Here is a 22,544-nt window from a genome sequence, read left to right on the forward strand (position 1 = left end):
CCCGGTTTGCGCCCCGAGGCAGTTGGCGCCAGGTGCGGGGCGGCGGGGGAGGTGCTCGCAAGCGGGTTGCCGGCGTTCGCGCTCGGCGCGCGGTGTGTTCCATAAGGGGCCTGAACCCGGAGAGTGTGGAGCGAGCGAATCGAAACAAAAACCGTGGAGCCCGCGGGCTGCTGGCTTTTCCTTCAACACTACTTTTGGTGTTTTTCTTGAAACAGGAGATAAAAATTTCTTCCCAACCCTTTCCCCTCCGTTCATGTGTGTGTCTGTTGTGCGTCAGGGTGTGTGTGTGCGTGTGTGATGTGTGTGTGATGTGCGGTGTGCGTGGTGGGGCGTGTGTGTGCTGTGTAGAGGGGCATATGGGGTTTGCTCTGCGTCCGGGTTACATCAATGGGAAGGGCCCATCGAAAGCGGAGATGACGGTCCTGGCTCCATCACTGCACAGCTTCGGACGAATGGCTTCACCTTTTTGGTCCGCAGTTTGTTTAGCTGTTTCAAAGTAAGAGAACGCCCCAGGGGGTGGTTAGGTGGGTATCTTAGTGCAGCTGAAGACCCCACGTAACTCCCCCAGGGAGCCTCCCCACAGCAGCTCCCCTAGGACATTCGTCGCCCACCCCCAGCCCTCCCCTGGGCAGCTCTCAGGCTTCAGGGTCCCCCACAAGGTCTGACCTCAGGAAGAGCAGGATGCGGGCTGCTGGTTGGGGAGGGCTTCCCGTGGTTACTGACCCTGGAGCCAGTGGGAGAGTGGACAGGGCCCCTGAAAGGCCTCTGGTCACTGGGGTGGGGGCCAAGACACAGTTTCCACTGCAGCCCTGGCTGGGGAGCTGGTATTTTGCTGGTGAAAGATGAAAGCTCAAGACGAGAGGCAGCGTGGGGGAGAAAATTGGAAGGGTAGCGACTCCCAGAGACACGGCTGGGCTTGCGGCTGCTGCTGGCCTCGTGGGGAACGGAAGGGGCTCCGGTGAGCCACCCCCTTGGTGTCACATTCCAGTGTGGTTTCTGGGCCGGTGCGTGGGAGCAGTATGGGGTGGGTGGCCAGGACAGAAAGTTTTTCCGTGGCCCAGAAATCTTTGAACTTGTAATTGGAACTATCACAGCTGGTTGGTGCTGTGAATCGGAGTTTAAAAGGAATCAACCAAAAGCACTTTCTTCCCTCTCCGCTGCAAGCTGGGAACTACCCCAGGCAGCGGAGGGCCTGCCCTGACTCTCTGGAAGAGCCGGCCTGTGGTTGTGCTGTTATGCAAATGACTGGCACTTTCCCCCTGCAGTCTCTGGAGGCTGTTCTGGTGTGTGCACACGGGACAGCAGAGCCAGCCCAGCCCTGACCTCTGGGTGGGGGGAGGGCGCATGTGCTGCCAGCTGTGTTTGTTCAAAGCCGCGCTCTGCGGGCGCCAGAGTCTTTTGGAGATGTGAGCCTTTCTTGGCTTTGCTGCGGGAGCCGGCAAGAGGGTCAGCTTGGGACAGAGCCCCGGTGCGAGGCATCCTGCCAGGCTGCGGAAGTGGCTCTGGGCATTGCTAATTTGGAACTAACACCCACAGTTAGGAGAGGGGCCCTGTGAGCGGTGCGTGCCTGCTCTTTCGGCACCTAGGGCAAGGGAGGGCCTCCCATTTCCTGGGCCTGCCTGGGGTGAGTGGGGTGGGCCAGCCGCTTCATGGAGAACACTTGGCCCACCTGAAGGGCTTCTGCAGTGGTTCTTGGGACTGGCGGATGTGGGGGACCCAGGACACCGAAGACCATCTGTGCAGGCCTCCACCTCCTCCTTTGGGTCTGCTCCGTCCACTTTGCCCTCAGCAACCATCATTCCTGTCCCCTGGATATTGGAGGAAAATGATCCTAAGTCAGGCAGGACTGACTGAGCACAGGTTCTGGATCTGAGGGGCTCGGATGGTGTTGTCTGTTTGTGCTGTGGTTAAAACCAGGGCTCATGACAGCCCATGTGAATGAAGCCAAGATGCTGGAAACTCTTTGGTTTAATACAGAAAAAGGCATCCAAAGACAGAGAGGGACAGGAGTGTATTGTGCTTGACCTGCTCTGTTGTCCCCTAACTGTCCTCTGTGAGGGCCTGGAAGATGCTCTCACTGAGACATTGAGGTGGACCTTGGAGTAAGGAAGGGAAGCAGCCACACCCTTGCAAGGCTCTGGGGAGCTGGCCACTGTGGGACACAAATGAAATGGATGACAAGATGCTAGGGTGGCAGAGGCCACATGGCCAGGCAGGTATTGTCACCATCATGGTCAGGCAGAATGGCGTGGCCTCAGAGATTTTTGGCTCCCTGGCCAGTGGAGTTACCCTCCAGGACAAAAGCAGGGGTCAGCACTAGTGGAGGCGGGGCTAGCGGTGGAAAGACCCTGGGTCTCGGGAACACGGCCCAGACGTGACTCACAGCGCAGCTCCTCTTCCAGTTCCTGGACATGAGTCACTCACAGACCTGGAGCCCTCTGCCAGAGGGAAAGACCTGGCAGAAACACCCAAGGCTGTACTAAGTCTTTTCCCTGGCCTCCGCTGCAGGGAGGTATGGCCTTTGGCCAGGATGGCCATGCACTAGGGGAAGGGACACCTCAGGCTCGGAGGGGTTGTTGGGCACTGGCTCTGAGCGAATGCCACTTCTTGGACATTTTTTTTTTTTTTTTTTTTTTTTTTGTGGTAGGCGGGCCTTTCACTGTTGTGGCCTCTCCCGTTGCGGAGCAGAGGCTCCGGACGCGCAGGCTCAGCGGCCATGGCTCACGGGCCCAGCCACTCCGCGGCATGTGGGATCTTCCCGGACCGGGGCACAAACCCGTGTCCCCTGCATCGGCAGGCGGACTCTCAACCACTGTGCCACCAGGGAAGCCCCACTTCTTGGACATTCTGATGACCCCACAGTACACTGATGAGAGCTGGGCTTTGGAAGTCAGATAAGTCATGCATTTGGGGCCACTGTCCATCCCACAATGGATACAGTGGTTACGTGAATTTATTTTGTATTAATCTCCCTGGTTCCCAAGCATATTATTCAAACAGATATGTTGAGCAGCTGGCCAGTGCAACACTACCTGCTGATCTAGACAAGGACTCTGAAGGTGGAAAGCTCAATGGAGTCTCCTATAGCAGTTGAGGAAACACCAGCTACTTTAACAGAAAACCCCCAAGTCTCAGTGACTCAATACAATAGACATTTGTTTCTTGCTCACAGGAAGTCCAGTTTGCGACATAGGCAGGAATGGGGGTGGGTGAGTCTCTGCTCCATATAGGCATTTAGGGACCCGTGCTGAAGGAAGTGCTGCCACTTGTGACATGTGGATTTAAGGTCATCCTGGACGCCTACATTCAGCCAGCGGAAGAGCGAACAGAGAGCATGCAGGATAAGCAGGAGGTATTTATGGGCTAGGCCTAGGAGTGGCACACATCATTTCTACCCAAAGCAATTCCAGAACTCTGTGACATGGCCTTACCTAGATGCGAAAGGGGCTGGAAATACAGACTCCGAGGTGTGGTCTGTTGGAGCCAGCAGTTGGAATATCAGTTTTCTGACACCTCAGTTTGCTGACTGTGGCAAAAAAGAACAAATCCCCAGGGGACTAGTTCTGTGGTATTGTTGGGGGAGAGTATATTTCTAGCAGCTCAGGGTAAGTGCTACTTTCAGTACTTCCAATGACGTTGTAGCCACTAATTCCATGTATTAAATACCTTCCTGCTCAAACTAGCCATACGTGCGTCTATAATCTACACCTAAACCCTAGCTTTTACAGTCAGTGAGATGAGAGGTGGAGGAACTGGGAGGCCACGGTGTGAGGGATCACTTGGAGAGACATGGAGGATGTCAGAACTTGGAGTGAGCAGACCACCTGTCATCAGGGTGCTGAAGTTCTCAGTGAATGAGAGGATGTGGTTGACCAGGAGGGACCCATTTGATCACTGCTGTATTCCTAGTGCCTTACCCTCATACTTTGTTGTGTGTGGGTAATAAACATTTTAAAATGCAGGATGTTGGACTTCCCTGGTGGCGCAGTGGTTAAGAATCTGCCTGCCAGTGCAGGGGACATGGGTTCGAGCCCTGGTGCAGGAAGATCCCACATGCCGCAGAGCAACTAAGCCCGTGCGCCACAACTACTGAGCCTGCGCTCTAGAGCCTGCAAGCCACAACTACTGAGCCCGCGTGCTGCAACTACTGAAGCCTGTGCGCCTAGAGCCTGTGCTCCACAACGAGAAGCCACCGCAATGAGAAGCCCGCACACCGCAACAAAGAGTAGCCCCCTCTCGCCACAACTAGAGAAGGCCTGCGTGCAGCAACGAAGACCCAATGCAGCCAAAAATAAATAATTTATTTTAAAAAGTAAAATAAAATGCAGGATGTCTTTCTGTTCACTTATTGACTCATTTAATATCTGACCAGCAAACAATCATTAAACACTTCTATGTGCTGACTGCTGTGGCTGAATAAGAAAAACAGATTTCCAGCAATATAACCTAAAACCCCTCTATTGTGAAACACTTGGAAATGCTGAGTAAAATATAGTAAGTAGAAACTAAAAGCAACAGGGTAAGCAAGTGTGATATCAGGGACATTCTCAATACCAGGAACTTAAAGCTCTGGGTTTTAATGGCTGCATAGAAGGCAAGAGAAAGGGATGTGGGCCCATGCAATATAAGAAGTTGGTATTTTGATACCCACATGAAGTCAGGATTATTAAAGACTCGTAATTTCAGTAAAAGGTTACAAAGGCTAGGAAAAAAAATCTCCTTTCTAGGAAAGAGAAATGAGAAAATTTGTGACAAACTCACCACAAGACAGAAATCAAATCTCCCTTCAGAATTCATAAGTACAGACTTTTACCTTCAAATGGGTGTGGGTTTTAAATACATACTGGGTGGGTTTTTTTTGGTCACACTGCACAGCTTGCAGGATCTTAGTTCCCCGACCAGGAATCGAACCTGCGCCCCCAGCAGCGGAAGTGTGGAGTCCTAACCACTGGACCATAAGGGAATTCCCTACCTGGGTGGTTTAGAATTGAGTTGAAGTGGTTATATGTTGGCAGCATTGAGGCACCTAGCGGGAGCAAATGCAAATCACCTCTGGAGGAGTTCAATCCCTCCAGCTTACCACAGTTTGGATTAACCAAACATGAGATCACAATCTAAAAATCACAAAACATGTAAGGATGCTAAAAATGGCCTCAGAGATAAAAGATGCAGTTGAAAACCTGAACAAGGAACGAGAAACTGTTAGAAAGCATCAGAAAAAAAGGATAAAGGAAAAGAAAGAATCTGATAGATTTTAAAACAAACGAAATATAACTTTAGAAATGAAAAATATAAGAATTGAAATTTCAATGGGCAGGTTAATAGCAGCCTAGACACAACTGAGAATTATTGAACTAGAAGATAGTAGACTGAATGCAAAATAGTTAGACTGGGAGATGAGACCATTTTATAGAAGTTACAGTGAGAAGGTCTAATATATATTAAAAATTTCAATCTTTTAAAAATTTTCACAATTTATAATTTAACAAAATACATTCACAATGTTGTAGAACCATCACCACTATTCATTTCCAGAACTTGTTCATTATCTCAAAGAGAAACTCTGTCCCCATTAACAATACTATCTATTCTCTCCTTTCCCCAGCCCCTGGTAACCTCTATTCTGCTTTCTGTCTCTATGAATTTGCCTATTCTAGGAACCTCAGATCAGTAGAGTCATATAATATTTGCCCTTTGTGAATGGCTTATTTCCCTTCACATAATGTTTTCAACGTTCATACATGAGGTCTAACATATTTTTAAAAGAAGATACTGAGGAGGTACAATATTAAAAAAGATAATAGCAGAGAATTTTCAGATTTGATGAAAGACATAACTCCTCAGATTCAGGAATCACAACAAATTGCAAACTGGATAAATAAAACTAAAAGAACACCTAGGCACATCATATTGAAATTGAATAATATTAAAGACAACAGGGTCTGAAAAGTAGCCAGAGAGAACAAATTACCTACAGAAAGAATAACAATTCAAAACAGTATTTATTTTAATGGCAACAAGATGACAATAGAATAGTAAGTTTAAAATGTGGCATGTCAATAACCGTTAATCTAGAATTGTATACCCACAGTGGCATCTTGCTAGTTGCCTATTCTGATATCCATCATGACTTCTTCCTTATTAACAGAGCCCTGGTTTTCTAGGAGGCAGTAATGTGCTCACTTAAGAAAGAACATTTTCTAGCCTCACTTGCAGCCAGACCCAGTTCTGGCCGATAGGATGTACGCAGTTATTGGGTAAGGTATCAAAATGTTCCTTAAGTGGGTCAGCTATCTGTTCATAATGAAAAACTCTCTACAGACAAGGACTACAAGGTAATTTTCTAAATCTGATAAAGGGTATCTATAAAAAAACCTTCAGATAACATACTTCATGGTGAAATAGCAAACATTTTCTACTGATGATTGAGAGAAAAGCAAGAATGCCTGCTCTTATCACTTCTGTATGACACTGTACTGGTGGTCATTGCAACAAGGCAAGAAAAATAAATGAAAGGCATAAACATTCAAAATAAGGAAGTATTTTGCTATTTGCTGACGATTTATGTAGAAAATCCTAAGGAATCTACAAAAATACTATAAAATGAAGTGAATTTAACAAGGTTATAAGCTACAAAATTTACCTACAAAAATCAGTTGTATTTTTATATACTAGCAACAAACAATTATAGCATGAAATTTAACAATTTCATTTGTAATAACGTGACATAACAAAATTCTTAGGAGCAAATTTAACAAAATGTTTAAGAATGCAACCCTGAAAACTACTAAGCCTTGCTGAGATGCCTGAGGAAAACAAAATAAATGGGGGACATACCATGTTCAAACATTAGAAGATTCAATATTGTTAAGATGTCCATTTTCTCTAAATATATTTATAGACTCAATGCAATACCCAATTAAATTCCCAGGTGGCTTTTAATTTTTGTAGAAATTGACAAGCTGATTCTAAAACTTCTAAAACATAGAAATGAAAATGACCTAGAATAGCCAACAAAATTAAAAAAGAATGAAGTTGTAGGACTTACACTATCTGATTTCAAGACTTAGTATAGAGTTATAGAAATTAAGATAAGTGTGGTATTGGAGAAAGTGTATAAATATACATTAGGGCTTCCCTGGTGGCACAGTGGTTAAGAATCTGCCTGCCAATGCAGGGGATACAGGTTCGAGCCCTGGTCCAGGAAGATCCCATATGCTGCAGAGCAACAAAGTCCGTGCATCACAACTACTGAGCCTGCCCTCTAGAGCCTGTGAGCCACAAATACTGAGCCCGCATGCCACAACTACTGAAGCCCGCACTCCTAGAGCCCGTGCTCCGCAACATGAGAAGCCACCACAGTGAGAAGCCCACGCACCACTACCAAGAGTAGCCCCCGCTCACCACAACTAGAGAAAGCCTGCGTGCAGCAATGAAGACACAACGCAGCCAAAAAAATAAATAAATAAATGAAAAAAATTATAAATATAGATTAAAGGAAAAGTAAAGAAAGTGCAAAGGCAATTCAGTGGGAAAGGAGTTTTCAAAAATGGTGTTGAGGGCTTCCCTGGTGCCACAGTGGTTGAGAATCCACCTGCCGATGCGGGGGACACGGGTTCGTGCCCCGGTCCGGGAAGATCCCACATGCCGTGGAGCGGCTGGGCCTGTGAGCCATGGCCACTGAGCCTGCGCGTCCGGAGCCTGTGCTCTGCAACGGGAGAGGCCACAACAGTGAGAGGCCCACGTACCGCAAAAAAAAAAAAAAAAAAAAAAAAATGGTGTTGAGAGGTCCCTAAAATAGTGGTGGAGACAGAAAGTAGAAAAGTGGTTACAGGGGCCGGGGGAGGGGAATGGAGTGTTACTACTTAATGGGCACAGAGTTTCCATATGGCATGATGAAAACGTTCTGGACATAGTGGTGATGGTTGCAAAACAATGTAAATAAAAATATTTTAAAATAATTAAAAAATGGAATGAAACAACTGGACACCCCAAAAGGGAAAATACAAACATCAACCTTTTCTTGACACCGCAAATAAAAATTAACTTGAAATTAATCATAGAACTAAATGAAAAGTTAAAACTACAACTTCTCATTGAAAACCCAGGAGAAAATTTTATGATCTTGCAGGAGGAAAAAATTTCTTGGATAGGATACAGAATATAAATGATAGACGAAAAAAGATAAGCTCACTCTATAATAATAAAAAACTTCTGTTCTTTGAAGGAAACTACTATGAAAGTGAAAGGAAGCTACAAAATTAGAGAACTTTTGCAATACACGTATCTTACAAAAAAATTTGTTCCCACAATATATAAAGAGCTTCAAAATTTCAATTAGGTAAACTACACATTTTTAAAAAAATGGTCAGTGGACTTGAATGGACACTTCACAAAAGACATGTGAATGGCTAATAAGCATATGAAAAGAGGCTCAATATCATTAGTCATCAGAGAAATGCAAATTTAATCACACAAGGAGATACCACTATACATCCATTAGAATGGCTAAAAATTAAAAAGACAGGAAATACCAAGTGTTAGCAAGGATATGGAGGAGATGGGAAAAGCTGGAATGTAAAATGGTACTATCATTCTGGAAAACTGCTTGCCAGTTTCTTTAAAAGTTAGCAAAAATATTCACAGCAGTTTTATTCATAACTGTCCCAAACTAGAATCAACCCCAATATGCATATCAACATGGTATTTTCATAAAATGGAATGCTGCTCAGAACAAAAAGAATGAACTGAGTGGGATTTATCCCTAGGAGGGCTTCCCTTCAAGATGGTGGGTGGGGACGTGTGAGTGCAAGGGGACCCTGGCAGAAAGTAGGCTGGGGATCCCCTGTCATTCAGAAAGTTGTGAAGGAGGGGCTAGGAATTACCTTTCATAAAAAGTTAAGCCCCTCTCTCCCTGCAATAACAGCCCCACTTCTCTTCTGGCCCAGGGGTCTCTCCAGTCCCCCGCCCACTATACTCGGGGAGCAGTTCTGTGCCCTGCAGCTGGAGTCAGCTGACCCCGCCCCACTCCAGCATGGTCCCACTGTGCCCAGCTGGCCCCTTCCCCAGAAGCTGCTGTGACATTAGGGCTGTGCAGCCGACTCTTCAGCTTTTGTTGGCTTTTCCATCTTCTGATCCGTCCGTATCATGTCTTCACAGATTTTATTCACAATCCATGTGCCTGTCTTTTAACACTAGGATGGACTTATTATTTTAAAAAATATATTGTTCCTTTTAACACTACTGTATCATACACTTAAAAGTGGTTAAGATGGTAAATTTTGTTATGTATTTACCATAATAATTAAAAAAAAACACCTCACATAGTTCTTAAATTGTCAGTGACCTTTGGGTAGAAGAGGTAGACATGTAGGCAAAACTCACAGTCTTGGGGCTTAGTGGTTGCGTAGTGGTCGACTGCGCTGGTTAGTCCTGGGCTAGTCGTACTCCTCTGAGGGACACATCTAGGCTGCCCAGGATTTCCACATAAATACAGGCCCAGCTGAGTTCGTAACCCCAAGTCACAAAACTGTCACAGAAAGAACCTACAGTCCCCCTACAGTGAGTGAGTCGGTGGACACCGCAAACAGGATTAGACCACCAAAAATTTCACATAAGGGAACTACTGACTAGAATTTTAAAATAAATGTTTTTAAAATAATTAAAGACAAAAGAAATCTAAAAATTGCATTAAATAAAAATTGCATTAAATAAAAAAGAAAAAGCCAATATAAAGAAAGAGCAAGCAGATTTGATAATGTATGAAACACGGCTTACAGAAATAGAACCTACGGTCATTGAAATTTAAAAGTCTATGGGGAAAAAACCAACAACAACCCTATGGATGGGATTAACAGCAGATTAAAATCAAACAGAATCAGTGAGATGGAAGTCAGAATTGGGAAAATTACGCAGAATACAGCACACAGAGAGAAAAATCTTCCAAGTATTGAGAAAAAAATAATTTGTCAATTTAGAATTCTACAGTGGCTAAATTATCACTCAAAATGAGGGTGAAATAAGACATTTCAAAGACTGAAATCTGTCACTACTTTCAGGAAGAAGGAAATTCAAGCCAGAAGGAAAGTGAGTAAAGAGCGGGTTGACATGTGACTCCTGAAGCAGCCTCAAGACTCACTGGAGTGAGGACGATGTGGACGAATACCTGCAGCTAAAGCATCTTAAACTCCCCCTAGTTCCCGAGGTGGGTGGAGACAGTAATTGACTTCAGGCTTTGTTAATCCCACATGCTGAAAATTTAAGTGTGTTTATGAAAATGAAAGAAGGAGAATGCTGGACTTCCAAAACAATGGGAGTTGAGGGAAAAAGGAATAAAGATAATGTGATCAATCAAACGGAGGGCCCAACGGGAGAAAAAAGCAGCACAGAGGAAAGACAAAAACAAAAAACCAACCGACAACACAAAATAAGATGGTAAAAAAATATGAAAACATATCAGTAATCAATAATCACAATAAAGCACCGTCAAAAGTTGAAAATTGTAAGATTGGTTTTCATAAAAATCTGGCCACACATACTATTTACCACAAGCACACCTAGGAATGTAAGATGTAGAAAGGATAAAAGGAAAATGAGGGGAAAAGACATATGAGGTCAATACTCACAGAAAAGTGCCGTGCCTAGGCTAATTATTGAAAAAAAAAAATTAAGGCAAAAAGCATAGGGATAAAGAAGGGTACCATATAATAATAAGAGGAATAATTTATCAGGAAGCTGTAATAATCCTAAACCTGTTAGCATTAAAAACAAAGTCTGGAAAGACATATAAATCCCAAATTGGCAAAATTTCATGGTGAGACTGCTAAAGTGAGATTTTATCCCACTTCTTTTAGTAACTTATAAATCAAGCAAACAGAACATTAGAAAGGCCATAGGATATTTGAATAATACAATTAACAAGCTTGATATAATGGAGATATATATATACATCTGCATTATGCAGATCACCTTCTGACCACAACACAATAAAAAAAGAAATCAGTAGCTAAGGGTTAGTCCTCCCTCCAAAGAAAACCTAGTTTACATTTGAAAATTTAAGTAAGCACATTTTTCAGCAATTCCTAAAGCAAACTATATAATTGATATTAGAAAATCAACAAGATGAAATTAAAAATGCTACTTATCAAGACTTACTGGACATAACTAAAGTCACACTTGGAAATTTATAACCTTATATACTCATTGTCAGAGAAGAGAAAGACTAAAAATTGAGTTGAGTACTCAGCTGAAGAAATAAGAAAAAGAATCTTAACAACAACCAAAACAGTAGAAAGAAATAAACAAAATAGAAGTAGAGATGATTAACAGAATGAAAAGCTGATTCTTTAGAAATAGATTTGTATTCCTAGACAGACAAAACTTAACAAATCAGACTCAGGATGAAACAGAATCTAAATATACTGATAGATGTTAGATAACTAGAAGCAAAACAACAGCAACAACAACAAACAAAACCCCAAAACCCTACCCACAAAAAGCACGCCAGATCCGGACAGTCAACTGAACACTCAGGTATTCTGCCCCTACAATCTGCTCTGGAGGTTGGAGAGGGTCTGCTCTGAAGAAAGTTGGGCGTGAACAGTCTGTAGATGAAGGTTCAGCAAATACACGCTGAGCATCGACTGAGCACCAGGGCCTTGGACACAGCAGCGAACCAAACAGGCAAAGCTCCCTCTCCACAGGGAGCCTCCATTCTGGGGGGGAGACAGATCCTAAACAGTGAGCAACAAGTGAGTGATTACAGGCAGGTGGGCCTAGGGCGCTGCGGAGGAGAGATCAGAGTGCAGCATAGACTGGGAGAGAAGCCCGAGGGCAGCCAGGGGAGCAGCCGACAGCGGGACGCTCCTCTGCCCCCCCGCCCCCCCCCCCCGCCCCCAGTTGTCAAGGAAACCAGGGGTGAGGGGAGATCGGAGAGAACGCAGGCCTGTGGGGTTTTCAGCAGAGGCGATTGTGCGGCCAGGCCGAGGGGTGAGAGGGAGGGAAGGGTTAGGGTTTGGGTGAGGAAGTGGCCCCAGGAATGTAAAAGGAGGGAGGGATGGCATGGTGAGGGAGGGGTCACAAACGGCCTCACCAGGAAGGGCCAGGAGTTGGGGGTGGACCACCCACGCTGGTGGGGGGGCTTAAGATTTTGAGAGTGTGGGGCACCAAGGGTGTCAGACGGCCAATGTGTGCAGGGGTTAACCCACGGATGGGTTTGATCCTGTGCCAGGCACTGTTCTGGACGCTTTGCCCATGTGAGCTCCCACAGGCCCCGGGCGTCTGAACGTGTGTGGTGGGAAGAAGTGGGGATGGGAGAACCATGGGTCATTCTGGAACCTTAGCCCTGATGGAAGGAGTGGAGATGCAGAGGGGCCATGGGGTCTGGGGAATCCTCACCTTCAAGGACAGAGACAGGAGAGCAGCGGGGTGAGGCTGGGAGGTGGTGAAGAGCCTGGGGGTCTTTTATTCTCCACAAAATAGCTTGTCCCTGGGCTTCCTCCTCTGTAAACCCACCATGTTGCAGGGACAGGAGGACATTGTGTGGGTAAGGTGCTTCTGGGTATTGGAACTTTTGCCATTTGCCAGGGTGGTGGTGGGTCCAGAGGAGTGGTGCCGGTTTGGCATTCGTTCATTATGTACCCATCCTTTGCGCCAGGTGCTCTGTGGAAACAGCCCTGGCAGTGCAGGCCCGCCTGAGCCTGGAGACCAGGAATGTGGCCATCAGCAAGGTTGTGAGGTTTTCTCCTGAAAGCTCGGCATTCATCGTGCTGGACTCACCGAGGCCAGTGGGTTGCTGGGGAGGCCGAGGGGGCCTCCGTGAGGTCCAGGATGGGTGGCCACATGGGTGCCTGGCTCTCCAGGTCAAGGGTAGGTTTGCAGGGAGAGCACGGAGGCCTGGGGCTGCTCTGCAGCTGGTTGTGAGCCTCCTCCTTCAGTCCCACCACGAATCGGGGACTCCGGTGAGCACGGCCGGCCTTGCAGCTGCCACAGTGGGAGGGATGAGGGACACGGTGGGGGGGCAGCTCTGGGTGACTCAGGGAGGGGAGAACAGGGGCAGGAAGACAGTGGAGACAGGAGGGGGGCCGGGAAGCACTAGCTTCCTCTCTCCAGGGCTGGGCCACGTGCTTCCCAAGGTGCTTCCTGCAGATAAGTGGGCTTCCGACAGCCCCTTCCTGCTCCCCCCTTCCCCTACCCCTCCCATCCTGCTCCAGCCCCTGGGGACCCTCAGCTCCCCCACTCAGGCCAGGCCAGTGGCCTTGGGAAGAGCCTGGACATCCTGGGGCCACATTTCTAGGCAGGCAGGGTCCACCCAGGCTCGGGAAGAAAGCGGGCCCAGACCACAGACAGCGCTGGAAACTCGGCTCTGCGGGGTCAGTGAAATCCTGGGAGGCAGAGATTTTTCCTGAAGGGGGGCCGGCTGGGCAGGGAGAGAGCCCGGTTTCCCTCAGGGGTCAGGGCTGGTCCTGGGGAAGAGGGCCGCGGTCTGGGGTGACCAGAGGCTGTTGGGGGGGGAGGGGGGGTATTGCGGGGCTCTGTGGGGAGGAGGCTGTTCTTGGAGGGGGTGTCAAGCGCTGGTCCGTGTGGGGTAAGGCTGCTTCCAGGTTGTCATGGGGAGGGGTAGGGAGGCTTTCTGTGTGTGTGTGGGGGGCGGGGGGGGGGGCGGGGAGGTTCATTCAAGTTTATTCCCGGGAGGCTCAGGGGACCCAGGGCTGCTCTTGGAGAAGGTAGGTGAGGCTGGGCTGTCTTCTGCCAGGGACCCGAAGGTGTCCTCATGCTGGGGTGTTCTGTGAAGGTCGGCCAGGGTGAGCGGCTGCGGGGGTCAGGGCCTGTTTCTGGGGAGGAGTCAGGCATGTTGGGGGAGTTCTGGGGGAGTCAGAAGCTGTTTCTCGGGAAATCAGGGCTATTTCGACGTCAAGGGGCCGCTCTTCGCTTTTAGGGACCTTGGGGGCACAGGGTTTCCCAGCACTGGGGTAGTTCTGTGAGGCTGATGAGTGTTGGTGGGACCTGGCCAGCTCCAGTGGGGCGGTGGCGCCTGAGCTAGTTTCTTTACTGCGCTCCCCTCTCCTCCGCCTACTCATCACCCCCTCCCGCGTTGCCACGACAACGCGTGAAACTAAAATTCACTTCCCGGTTGCAGGTGGAGGCTAGTGGCGCCCCCTCCCCTAAGCCCTTCCTCTCAGGTCGCGCCCCCATCTTGTCGTCGCTAAGGTGACTGGGAGGGCGTGACAGGCGTTGGAGCTAGGCGGACCAGGGGACCTGAGGAGGAGGGCAGAAGAGGCGGGCCTCAGAGTCCGGAGTGAACTCCCCAGCCTCGGCCAGGGGTGGGGGAGCCGGGAGCCGCGCGGCACACTGTTCGGCGTGGTCCTAAGGGTTAAGTTGTGAGGTTAATTGGTTCTGGCTGTGGGAGAAGTCCCGGCCCCTCCAGGTTTCCGAGGTCCCCACCGTCCCACCCCAGGACTGGGGCAGTGTTGGTCTCTGTCATCTCCTCCGGGGCCTGAGTGGGGTGGGGAGGGGAGGTCGGTAGGGTGGTAGAGAAGCTGCCACCCCCGGAAATTAATTTTCCTGTTTTTCTCTCCCCTTCCTGCCCTGCCTCTGGTCCCTGTGCCCAAGGCGGCCCCCACGCCAGGTCCAAGACCCCCTCCTCGCCGCATCTTCCCCTGTGGGCCACAGATGCTCTTCCGCAGCCGAACGGCGGCGCGGCCCTTGCTGCTCAGCTACTCTCCCCACACTGAGGCCTAGGACTCCCCACACCCCCGGCGCAGCCCCTAGGCCCCCGCCTTGCTGCGCGGCCCTCGCCCTTCGCACCAACCCCACCCCTCACCCCTCACCCCGGGACCCCGCAAAGTCCCCCTCGCCCTCGGCTGGCTCTGAGCCCTCCCGGCCCCCGCCTCCGGCGCAGCCCCCTTGCCACCCCCGCTTTCCTCGCCGCTCAGGCCCCCTCCCCCCGCCGCCCCCGCCCCCGGGGAAGGCAGGCGCCGAGCGGAGCCGGGGCCGATGCAGCTGAGCCGCGCCGCCGCCGCCGCCGCCGCCGCCGCCGCCCCTGCGGAGCCCTCGGCGCCGCTGTCCCCCGTGCCGGCCCCGGCCCCCCCCGGCCCCCTCCCGCGCATCGCGGCCGACGGGGCTCCGGTGGGGGGGCAGGGGGGGCCGGGGCGCCGCGAGGAGCCCCGGGGCGCCCAGCTCCCGGCCGCGAGCGGCCACGGCCGGGGCGCGGGGATGGACGGCCCCGGGGCCAGCGCCGTGATCGTGCGCGTCGGCATCCCGGACCTTCAGCAGACGGTGAGCCTCGCCGCCCGGATCCCGGCGGCACCCCCGCCCTCCTCTCCCAGCCCCCCACCCGCGCTCTCGGAGCCCTGCGCGGGAGACCCCAGGCCCGCCGCTACTCACCCCTCCCCCACCACCTCCGCCGGGACCCTCCCCACCTCCAGGGCGGGGGCGGGGCCTGGGGAAGCACCGCCCTCGGGGCGAGGCCTAGCCGGCGGGGCGCGGAGGTTCGGGGTCCGCGGCCTGGGCGCGCGGGGCCCGGGGACTCAGTACTCAGCGCCGCGCGGGGCCGATCGGCGCTCACGCTCCCGCTCCGCCGCAGAAGTGCCTGCGCCTGGACCCGGCCGCGCCGGTGTGGGCAGCCAAGCAGCGCGTGCTCTGCGCCCTCAACCACAGCCTCCAGGACGCGCTCAACTACGGGCTCTTTCAGCCGCCCTCCCGGGGCCGCGCGGGCAAGTTCCTGGACGAGGAGCGGCTCCTGCAGGAATACCCGCCCAACCTGGACACGCCCCTGCCCTACCTGGAGGTGAGCGGCGGCCGGGGGCGCGGCAGGGGGCGGGCTGAGAGCTCCGAGCTCCGGGGCGGGAGCGGCGGAGGGCGCGGCAGCGAGGGGCACGGACGCGGCGAGTTAGTGTGGAAGCGGCGGGCGGGGGGGTTGAGTTGTGTGTCTGGCGCGTGAGGTGTGAGCCGCGTGCCGTGCGTGCGGTCAGCGGCACGTGCGATGGGGTGTGAGCAGGCGTGAGTGCCCGGAGCGCTGTGTGGAGTAAGCCAGCCGTGGTCTGTGTGCATGTCGGTGTCAGCGTCTCCTCCTCCCCGCCCGTGAAGTTGTCCGAAGGGCGACCTAAGCTTCCTCGTTTGCTCACCCGTCCACGGTGTAAAGGCTGCTGAGCGCCCTGTGAGCAAGGGGACCCAGACCCACGGTTTGGAGGTGGGGGTGGCAAGTGCAATGAGCACTGAAGCCAAGAATTACGGTGGCAGAGCTCAGAGCCGGCTTGGCCTCCGTGGTGGCCCCGGCAAGTAGGGACAGTTCTTCCCAGAGACGGCATGTCTCGGAAGGTCAGCCTGGAACCTGGTCTTGGAAGAGGACTGAGGTTTCCAGGGAATCCCGGGGATGGGAATGAGACAGAAAGGGCACTGCAGGCGGACAGCTGGGCGTACATCACGCCTGACCTCTGTGTTGGTGGTGTCCATGGTAGTGTGCATGGCTTCGTGTGGCTGGCCGGCAGCGGTTTTGTGGCGGGGGGCGGGGTGGTGGTGGTGGCGAGCAGCGTGGGGCCCTAGCCGCACAGAAGTGGGCAGGACTCGGTTATGTGCATACTTTCACTCACTCAGCCCAGGCGGATGCCTTTTTCTGCCTTGTCTTTACCTGAGCAGTTTCGATACAAGCGACGAGTTTATGCCCAGAACCTTATTGATGATAAGCAGTTTGCAAAGCTTCACACAAAGGTAAGGAGGCAGCCACAGGGAGTGGACTCCAAGGTCACCTTCTACACCCCCTCTGACCGCCGCCCCCCCATGACCAGTGTTCACCCACCCCAGCCTTAACTGGGTTTTGTGGTGTCAAAAATGTTGTTTAAAAACTCCCTTCTTGAGGCCCTCCCCCTGTTCCCAGAACCCCCCACCCGACCTTGGTTGGGGCTGACCAGTCAGTCCTGCCAGCGTTGGCTCAGTCTGCTTTCTCTTGTCGTTAGGGGCCCAGAGTGGGTGTTGGGGACGGCTAGAGGGCTGGGTGCAGACTCGGGGCACCATGGCTTTGGGGTGGTCGGTCTGGTGATGGGTTCTAGTGAGATCAGACTCTGGCTGACCCCTCTGGTGGGCCCCGGCTAAGGGGTGGAGTGCGATAGGGCACAGTGTCTTTGTGGGGGAGAAGTGAGCAGGCGCCAGATGTGGTTGTTGCGGGGAGCTGGGTAGGGGTGGGGAGAACAGGGAGCCCAGCACTTAGTAGTCATCCAGTGCTGGGCACTTTAGGCATCTCATTAATTTTCTTCTGTGAGGGACTATTATCATCCCATTTCACAGATGAAGATACTGAGTCCCAGGGAAGTTAAGTGACTGACTTACAGCTCTGCATCCAGTGATGCTGGGGCTGAACCCAGATCTCTCTGACTCTGGGGCCCTGCCCCTAGGCATACTTGTGGAGTCTTTACTCCTCGATAATGTTGCTAGGAGGGTCTGACCCCAAGTGCTCTTTGGGGGGCACCTCCCTGTCTTCTCTGAATGTAGGAGGGGCAGGGTGGGTGCCGCGGCCCTTCCCACAGTCAGAGTCCCTGAGCTCCCACCCCAGGCTCCCCTGGGCCAATGGACATTTGCTTGCTGGACACTTCATTGACAGTCTCTGGAGCCTAAGAGAGGGATCTGAACATTCACCCCTGCGGCCCAGTGACCGCGCTGTGATCCTGGAGCCTCCGTGCCAGACTTCTCTGCTACCCCGGGGCATGTGGTGGTCAGTAGCCATGACTCTGTGGCTGGGCAGAGACTCCCTCACTGGCCCCGGTGTGACCTATCACCCTGGGTTCCTCCTGTAGTTGCCCCTCCTCCAAAACTGTCCCCAGTGACCCACAGGACACCAGTGACTCCTGACCTTCAGTGAGTCCCACTCGTTTTTAGGATGCGTTTCGATTCCTTACCACAGTCCCGTGTTTCTGCCTGCCTGGGCTCCAGCTGGCCCCCACCATCACACTGCCCCCCCCCCCCCCCCTGCCGGCTACAGCTGAGGTCTTTCCTGTCAGCCGTGAGCATCATTCCTCCTTTCTCACTGCCTGACCCCCCGGAGGATGCTCCTCCCATGGGGCTGGCCCTGCGGCACCCTGTCTTATCTGTGATGCGCTTCGTTTCTAGAGGGCCCGGGGCCTCTGGCCAGGGCACCTTGCCCTGTGCACGTGGCACTGTAGCACCAGCAGGAGCTCAGTGAGGCTTTGCTGGTTACATTAGCGCACGACGCACGACTCGGGGTATGAATGAAAGGCGGTCAAGGTCACGTGGCAGGAGGGGGCACCTGGTGATGGGGGAGGGCCCCGGAGTTGGCAGTCTGCCACGGGGTGAGCTTGTGAAGAAAATGGGCTGGATAAGGAACAGGCTACCTTGAGAGTGATGGGGATGTGGGCTGCCCTGGGCTGGCTCCTGCCCACGTGGCCTCGGGCTCTTCCAGGCTGGACAGGTTGGGGCACCAGGAGCCAGGGAGAGAAGCCAGGGCAGGGGCTGAGGTTGGGGTAGGGAACTCACTCAGGGGGCGTGAGCGAGGGCAGCCTGGCCTTGTCGAGGGGCTGGCTGGGCTCAGGCTGACAGCTTGGGATTCAGGGAAGGACTTGGAGCAGGGCGTGGGTCCAGCTGAGCTGGGATCGGGGCCACAGCGGGAGTGCAGGGCTTAGGGTGACATGAGAGGCGTGACAAGGTCACGATGTAGGCTGATAGGTCAGACTGAGGGTGGGGTGGGGTGGTGCCCCGCAGGTAATCTGAGGCTCCCTGGTGGAAGGTGGGTGATGGTCAGATGATGGTGGCCGTGGTGTGGGCTGATCAGGATGGCTGGGTGTTCCAGGCGAACCTGAAGAAGTTTATGGAATATGTCCAGCTGCACAACACGGAAAAGGTGGCACGCCTGCTGGACAAGGGGCTGGACCCCAATTTCCACGATCCTGACTCAGGAGGTGAGAAGCAGAGCAGGAAGGGGCATGGCCTTGGAATGGCCAGGACTATGACCTTCATCTATCCCTTGAACCCAGAGTGTCCTCTGAGCCTTGCGGCCCAGCTAGACGACGCCACAGACCTGCTGAAGGTGCTGAGGAACGGCGGTGCTCACCTGGACTTCCGCACCCGCGACGGGCTCACCGCTGTGCACTGTGCCACGCGCCAGCGGAATGCGGCGGCCTTGACGGTCAGTGCGGGCACAGCCCTGGCCCGGAGGGGCGTGCGGCCCAGTAGCGGGAGGAGGCTGGCCTGGCATGAATACTGAGGTTCTCGCTCTCAGACCCTGCTGGACCTGGGCGCTTCCCCCGACTACAAGGACAGCCGCGGCCTGACGCCCTTGTACCACAGCGCCCTGGGTGGGGGAGACGCCCTCTGCTGTGAGCTGCTTCTGCACGACCACGCTCGGCTGGGGACCGCCGACGAGAATGGCTGGCAGGAGGTCCACCAGGTGGGCGGGGAGCACGACGGCGGGGGTGTCCCCGGCTCTGTCTCCGGGGTTTGGGGCTTGGGCTCTGTCCAGGGGCCCAGCAGCACCTCTTTCCTCCCCAGGCCTGCCGCTTCGGGCACGTGCAGCACCTGGAGCACCTGCTGTTCTACGGAGCCAACATGGGGGCTCAGAACGCCTCGGGGAACACAGCCCTGCACATCTGTGCCCTCTACAACCAGGTGTGCCTGCGCCTGTGCACACGTGTGTGTACACACAGGTGATGCTGTGCAGTGACTACCTGTGTGTGCACGTCTGACCCTGTGTGTCGCGCCACAAGTGCGTGTTCTGCGTTCTGCAGTGAGCTGTGGCCTTGTAGACCTACGTGTGTATATCATTTCCCTGCACACACGTGTCGTGTGTGTGTGTTCTGCACAACCAGGTGTGAATTGTGTGTGCCTGGGCCCTCTGGGCCAGGTGGGACCTGCACGTGTGCACCTGACCTGCTTGTCCCTGTGCTACACATGTGTGCGCTGAACGTGTAGGCGTGGGTGCGTGTGCCCTGCACTCCGGCGTGCGCGTGTGCTGTCGCCCAGTTGCAACCCCTACTCCGACCCTCCCACAGGAGAGCTGTGCCCGCGTCCTGCTTTTCCGTGGAGCCAATAAGGATGTCCGCAATTATAACAGCCAGACAGCCTTCCAGGTACGCCAGTGTCTACAGGAGCATGAGGCTGCCCCAGGGCGTGTTTGTCTGTTTGTATGTGGCTTGGTCTCTCTAGAGCTTGCTTTTTTCCCCTGTAGAGTAATAAGGGAGCTCTGACTCCAGGATCGCCCCAGGGTGGGACGGAGGAAGGGGGTGAGCCAGTGCAGTGCCCAGCTCGTGGTGGGGGTGTTCGTTGAGGGTGGTTCCCTTGGTCCCCCTTCCAGGAAGAGGAGAAGAGGGCTAGAGGGCCCTGGGGCCAAGGGAGAACAGTTGTGGGCCTGATCTACCAGAGACAGGTGGGGTGCAGAGGCCGAACCAGGGGCGAGAGGGGTGGTCCCAGATCCCGGCGGAACTCAGGTCATGTTTCTGGGCCTTTTCTCTGGCCAGGTTTGGTTCTTAGCACCAGGATGACCCGACGGATGGGTCTCTGTGTGGCCTGGAGTTTGTGGGGGGAGTCGGGGACCACGTCATGGGGACTTTGGACACGGAGGGAGCTGGGACCCCACTCTCAGTGGGAGCAAGGGCCTCCATAGGAGACGTGGGAAGAGCAGGTGTGGCCACTGATTGTCTAGTCAAGGGGGCAGAGGCAGCAGTGGAGGGCTTTCTGGATGACGAGATGCAGGGGTGGGGGCACGGAGCAGAGAGGGCGACAGGAGTAAGGTAGTGGTGGGCCATGGCTGAGACAGAAAAGATGGCGTGTGGAGGGGCCCTTAAGAGAACAGGCAGAGTGGCCAGCACGTCCCAGCTTTAGCTCCGAGAGTCTCATGTCCCAGGAGACCCCTCGGTCCCATGCAGACTGGGGTGGTGAGTTTAGGCAGGGGACAGCGTCCGAACCTGGGGCCCCCAGCTGAGGAAGACCCCACACGGGGGTCCGAGAAGGCGCCGCCGGGGCCCAGGGGAGGCGCGTTTGGGGCTGCTGAGCCTCCCTCCTGCCCCTCCCCTCCCGCAGGTGGCCATCATAGCAGGGAACTTTGAGCTTGCGGAGGTCATCAAGACTCACAAAGATTCGGATGTTGGTGAGTTCTGCCCACCCAGGTCCCTGCTGAATGTGCATTTGTGGGGGTCGTCGGGGCCCAGCAGTGCAAGGGTCAGTGGGGGTGTTACAAGGAAGCCCCCATACCCTGAGCCTTTTCCTCCAGTTCTTCCAGTACAACTGGGAGTGGTCCATTAGTGGCCCCTGCAGGTATGGGGAATGTGCTGAGGGAAGGGCCTGTGTAGGGTGGACAAAGGGTCAGGGTCAAGGTCATGGTTAGGTGAGGGCTGTGGATTGGGGTTAGAGTCAGGTCAGGGTCAAGGGTATGGTAATAATGGATAGGGCTGTGGGTTGGCGCCAGTGCTGGGTTTAGAGATCAACTTAGGTTGCAAGCAGGGTTGAAGTTAGGGTCAAGATTTGTTTTCCTGTTAGGTCGTGTGAAGGGCCAGCAGGGGACACGTGGCAGTGGACCCTCAGTGTTTCACTTCATCCTGGCACATAAAGCAGTTCAAGTGGCCCGTAGCAAGCCTCGACACATGTATGCACGCGCAAAGAAGTCAAAACCCAGTGGCGGGGATGCCCGTGGGAGAGGGTGGCAGCGGTCTCGGGGCGAGGGGCTCTGAGCCTTCGGCAGCCAGTGCTTCAGGGGGAGCCCCGCACGTGCCCCAGAAGGAGAACCAGGGGGTGCCCTGTAGTCTGAACCTCAGGGCAGGAGGGCTCACATCGGGCCTGGGTCAGGGGGCACCCACTCCCCTGTCAGCCCTCCAAATCCTGCCGCCCCTCCCTGTGTGGGGTGGCTGGGGGGTGGGCCTCTCTTCCTGGAAAGTATATTTTCTGGCCAGGGGCTGCCCCTTCCAGCCCCCTAGCCATAGAGGGACTTCCTGCTCAGCTCCCTCTGTCCTTGGTGGACAAGGCTTTTCTGCCCACGGCTCTCTTTGGAACACAGACTCCCAGGCTCCCCTTTCTGCTGGGACTGCGATATCCCCATTTTTTTTTTTTTTTTTTTTTTGCGGTACGCGGGCCTCTCACTGTTGTGGCCTCTTCGGTTGCGGAGCACAGGCTCTGGATGCGCAGGCTCAGTGGCCATGGCTCAGGGGCCCAGCCGCTCCGCGGCCTGTGGGATCTTCCCGGACTGGGGCACGAACCCATGTCCCCTGCATCGCAGGCGGACTCTCAACCACTGCGCCACCAGGGAAGCCTGATATCCCCATTTTTATCAAATTTAAAGTGACAGTGGACAGCAGAGGGCTAGAGCTGGTCTCAGGTTTTGAGTCCTTGTTGGTTCTAATGTGAGGTTATGGTCAGGCAGGGGTTAAGACGAAGGCCAAGTTCATGTTAAGAAGTCTTCCGATATAGAGTCTTCCCAGAACAGTCCTCCCCACAGTGAGGCTTGGTTAGGAGCCCCTCGTTCCCCAAGCAGGGTCAGCGGACTGTGACAGCGGGTAGGCTGCAGAATCAGTAGGCGTGTGTCGAGCACGTAACTGAGCTGATGAAGTGGT

The 22,544-nt window shown here is 53.4% G+C and overlaps 1 protein-coding gene across 4 annotated transcripts in view; it reads left to right on the plus strand.

The window, feature by feature from the left end:
• The first annotated feature begins 14,876 nt into the window (after positions 1–14,876).
• SHANK3 (SH3 and multiple ankyrin repeat domains 3) overlaps positions 14,877–22,544 on the plus strand; it is a 50,341-nt gene continuing 42,673 nt past the window's right edge. For 3 of the 4 annotated variants that reach the window (XM_060025913.2, XM_060025914.2, XM_060025916.1), the window contains exons 1-9: positions 14,877–15,276; positions 15,584–15,787; positions 16,636–16,707; positions 18,797–18,905; positions 18,981–19,132; positions 19,226–19,393; positions 19,495–19,611; positions 19,995–20,072; positions 21,022–21,088. In XM_060025913.2, coding sequence (XP_059881896.1) covers positions 14,995–15,276; positions 15,584–15,787; positions 16,636–16,707; positions 18,797–18,905; positions 18,981–19,132; positions 19,226–19,393; positions 19,495–19,611; positions 19,995–20,072; positions 21,022–21,088 — 1,249 coding nt within the window. In that variant the 5' untranslated portion in view covers positions 14,877–14,994. The remainder of the gene's footprint in view (positions 15,277–15,583; positions 15,788–16,635; positions 16,708–18,796; positions 18,906–18,980; positions 19,133–19,225; positions 19,394–19,494; positions 19,612–19,994; positions 20,073–21,021; positions 21,089–22,544) is intronic. The other variant, XM_060025915.2, reaches the window with a different exon arrangement.

The sequence above is a fragment of the Delphinus delphis genome, chromosome 11, assembly GCF_949987515.2.
Source record: "Delphinus delphis chromosome 11, mDelDel1.2, whole genome shotgun sequence".
Classification (NCBI taxonomy): domain Eukaryota; kingdom Metazoa; phylum Chordata; class Mammalia; order Artiodactyla; family Delphinidae; genus Delphinus; species Delphinus delphis.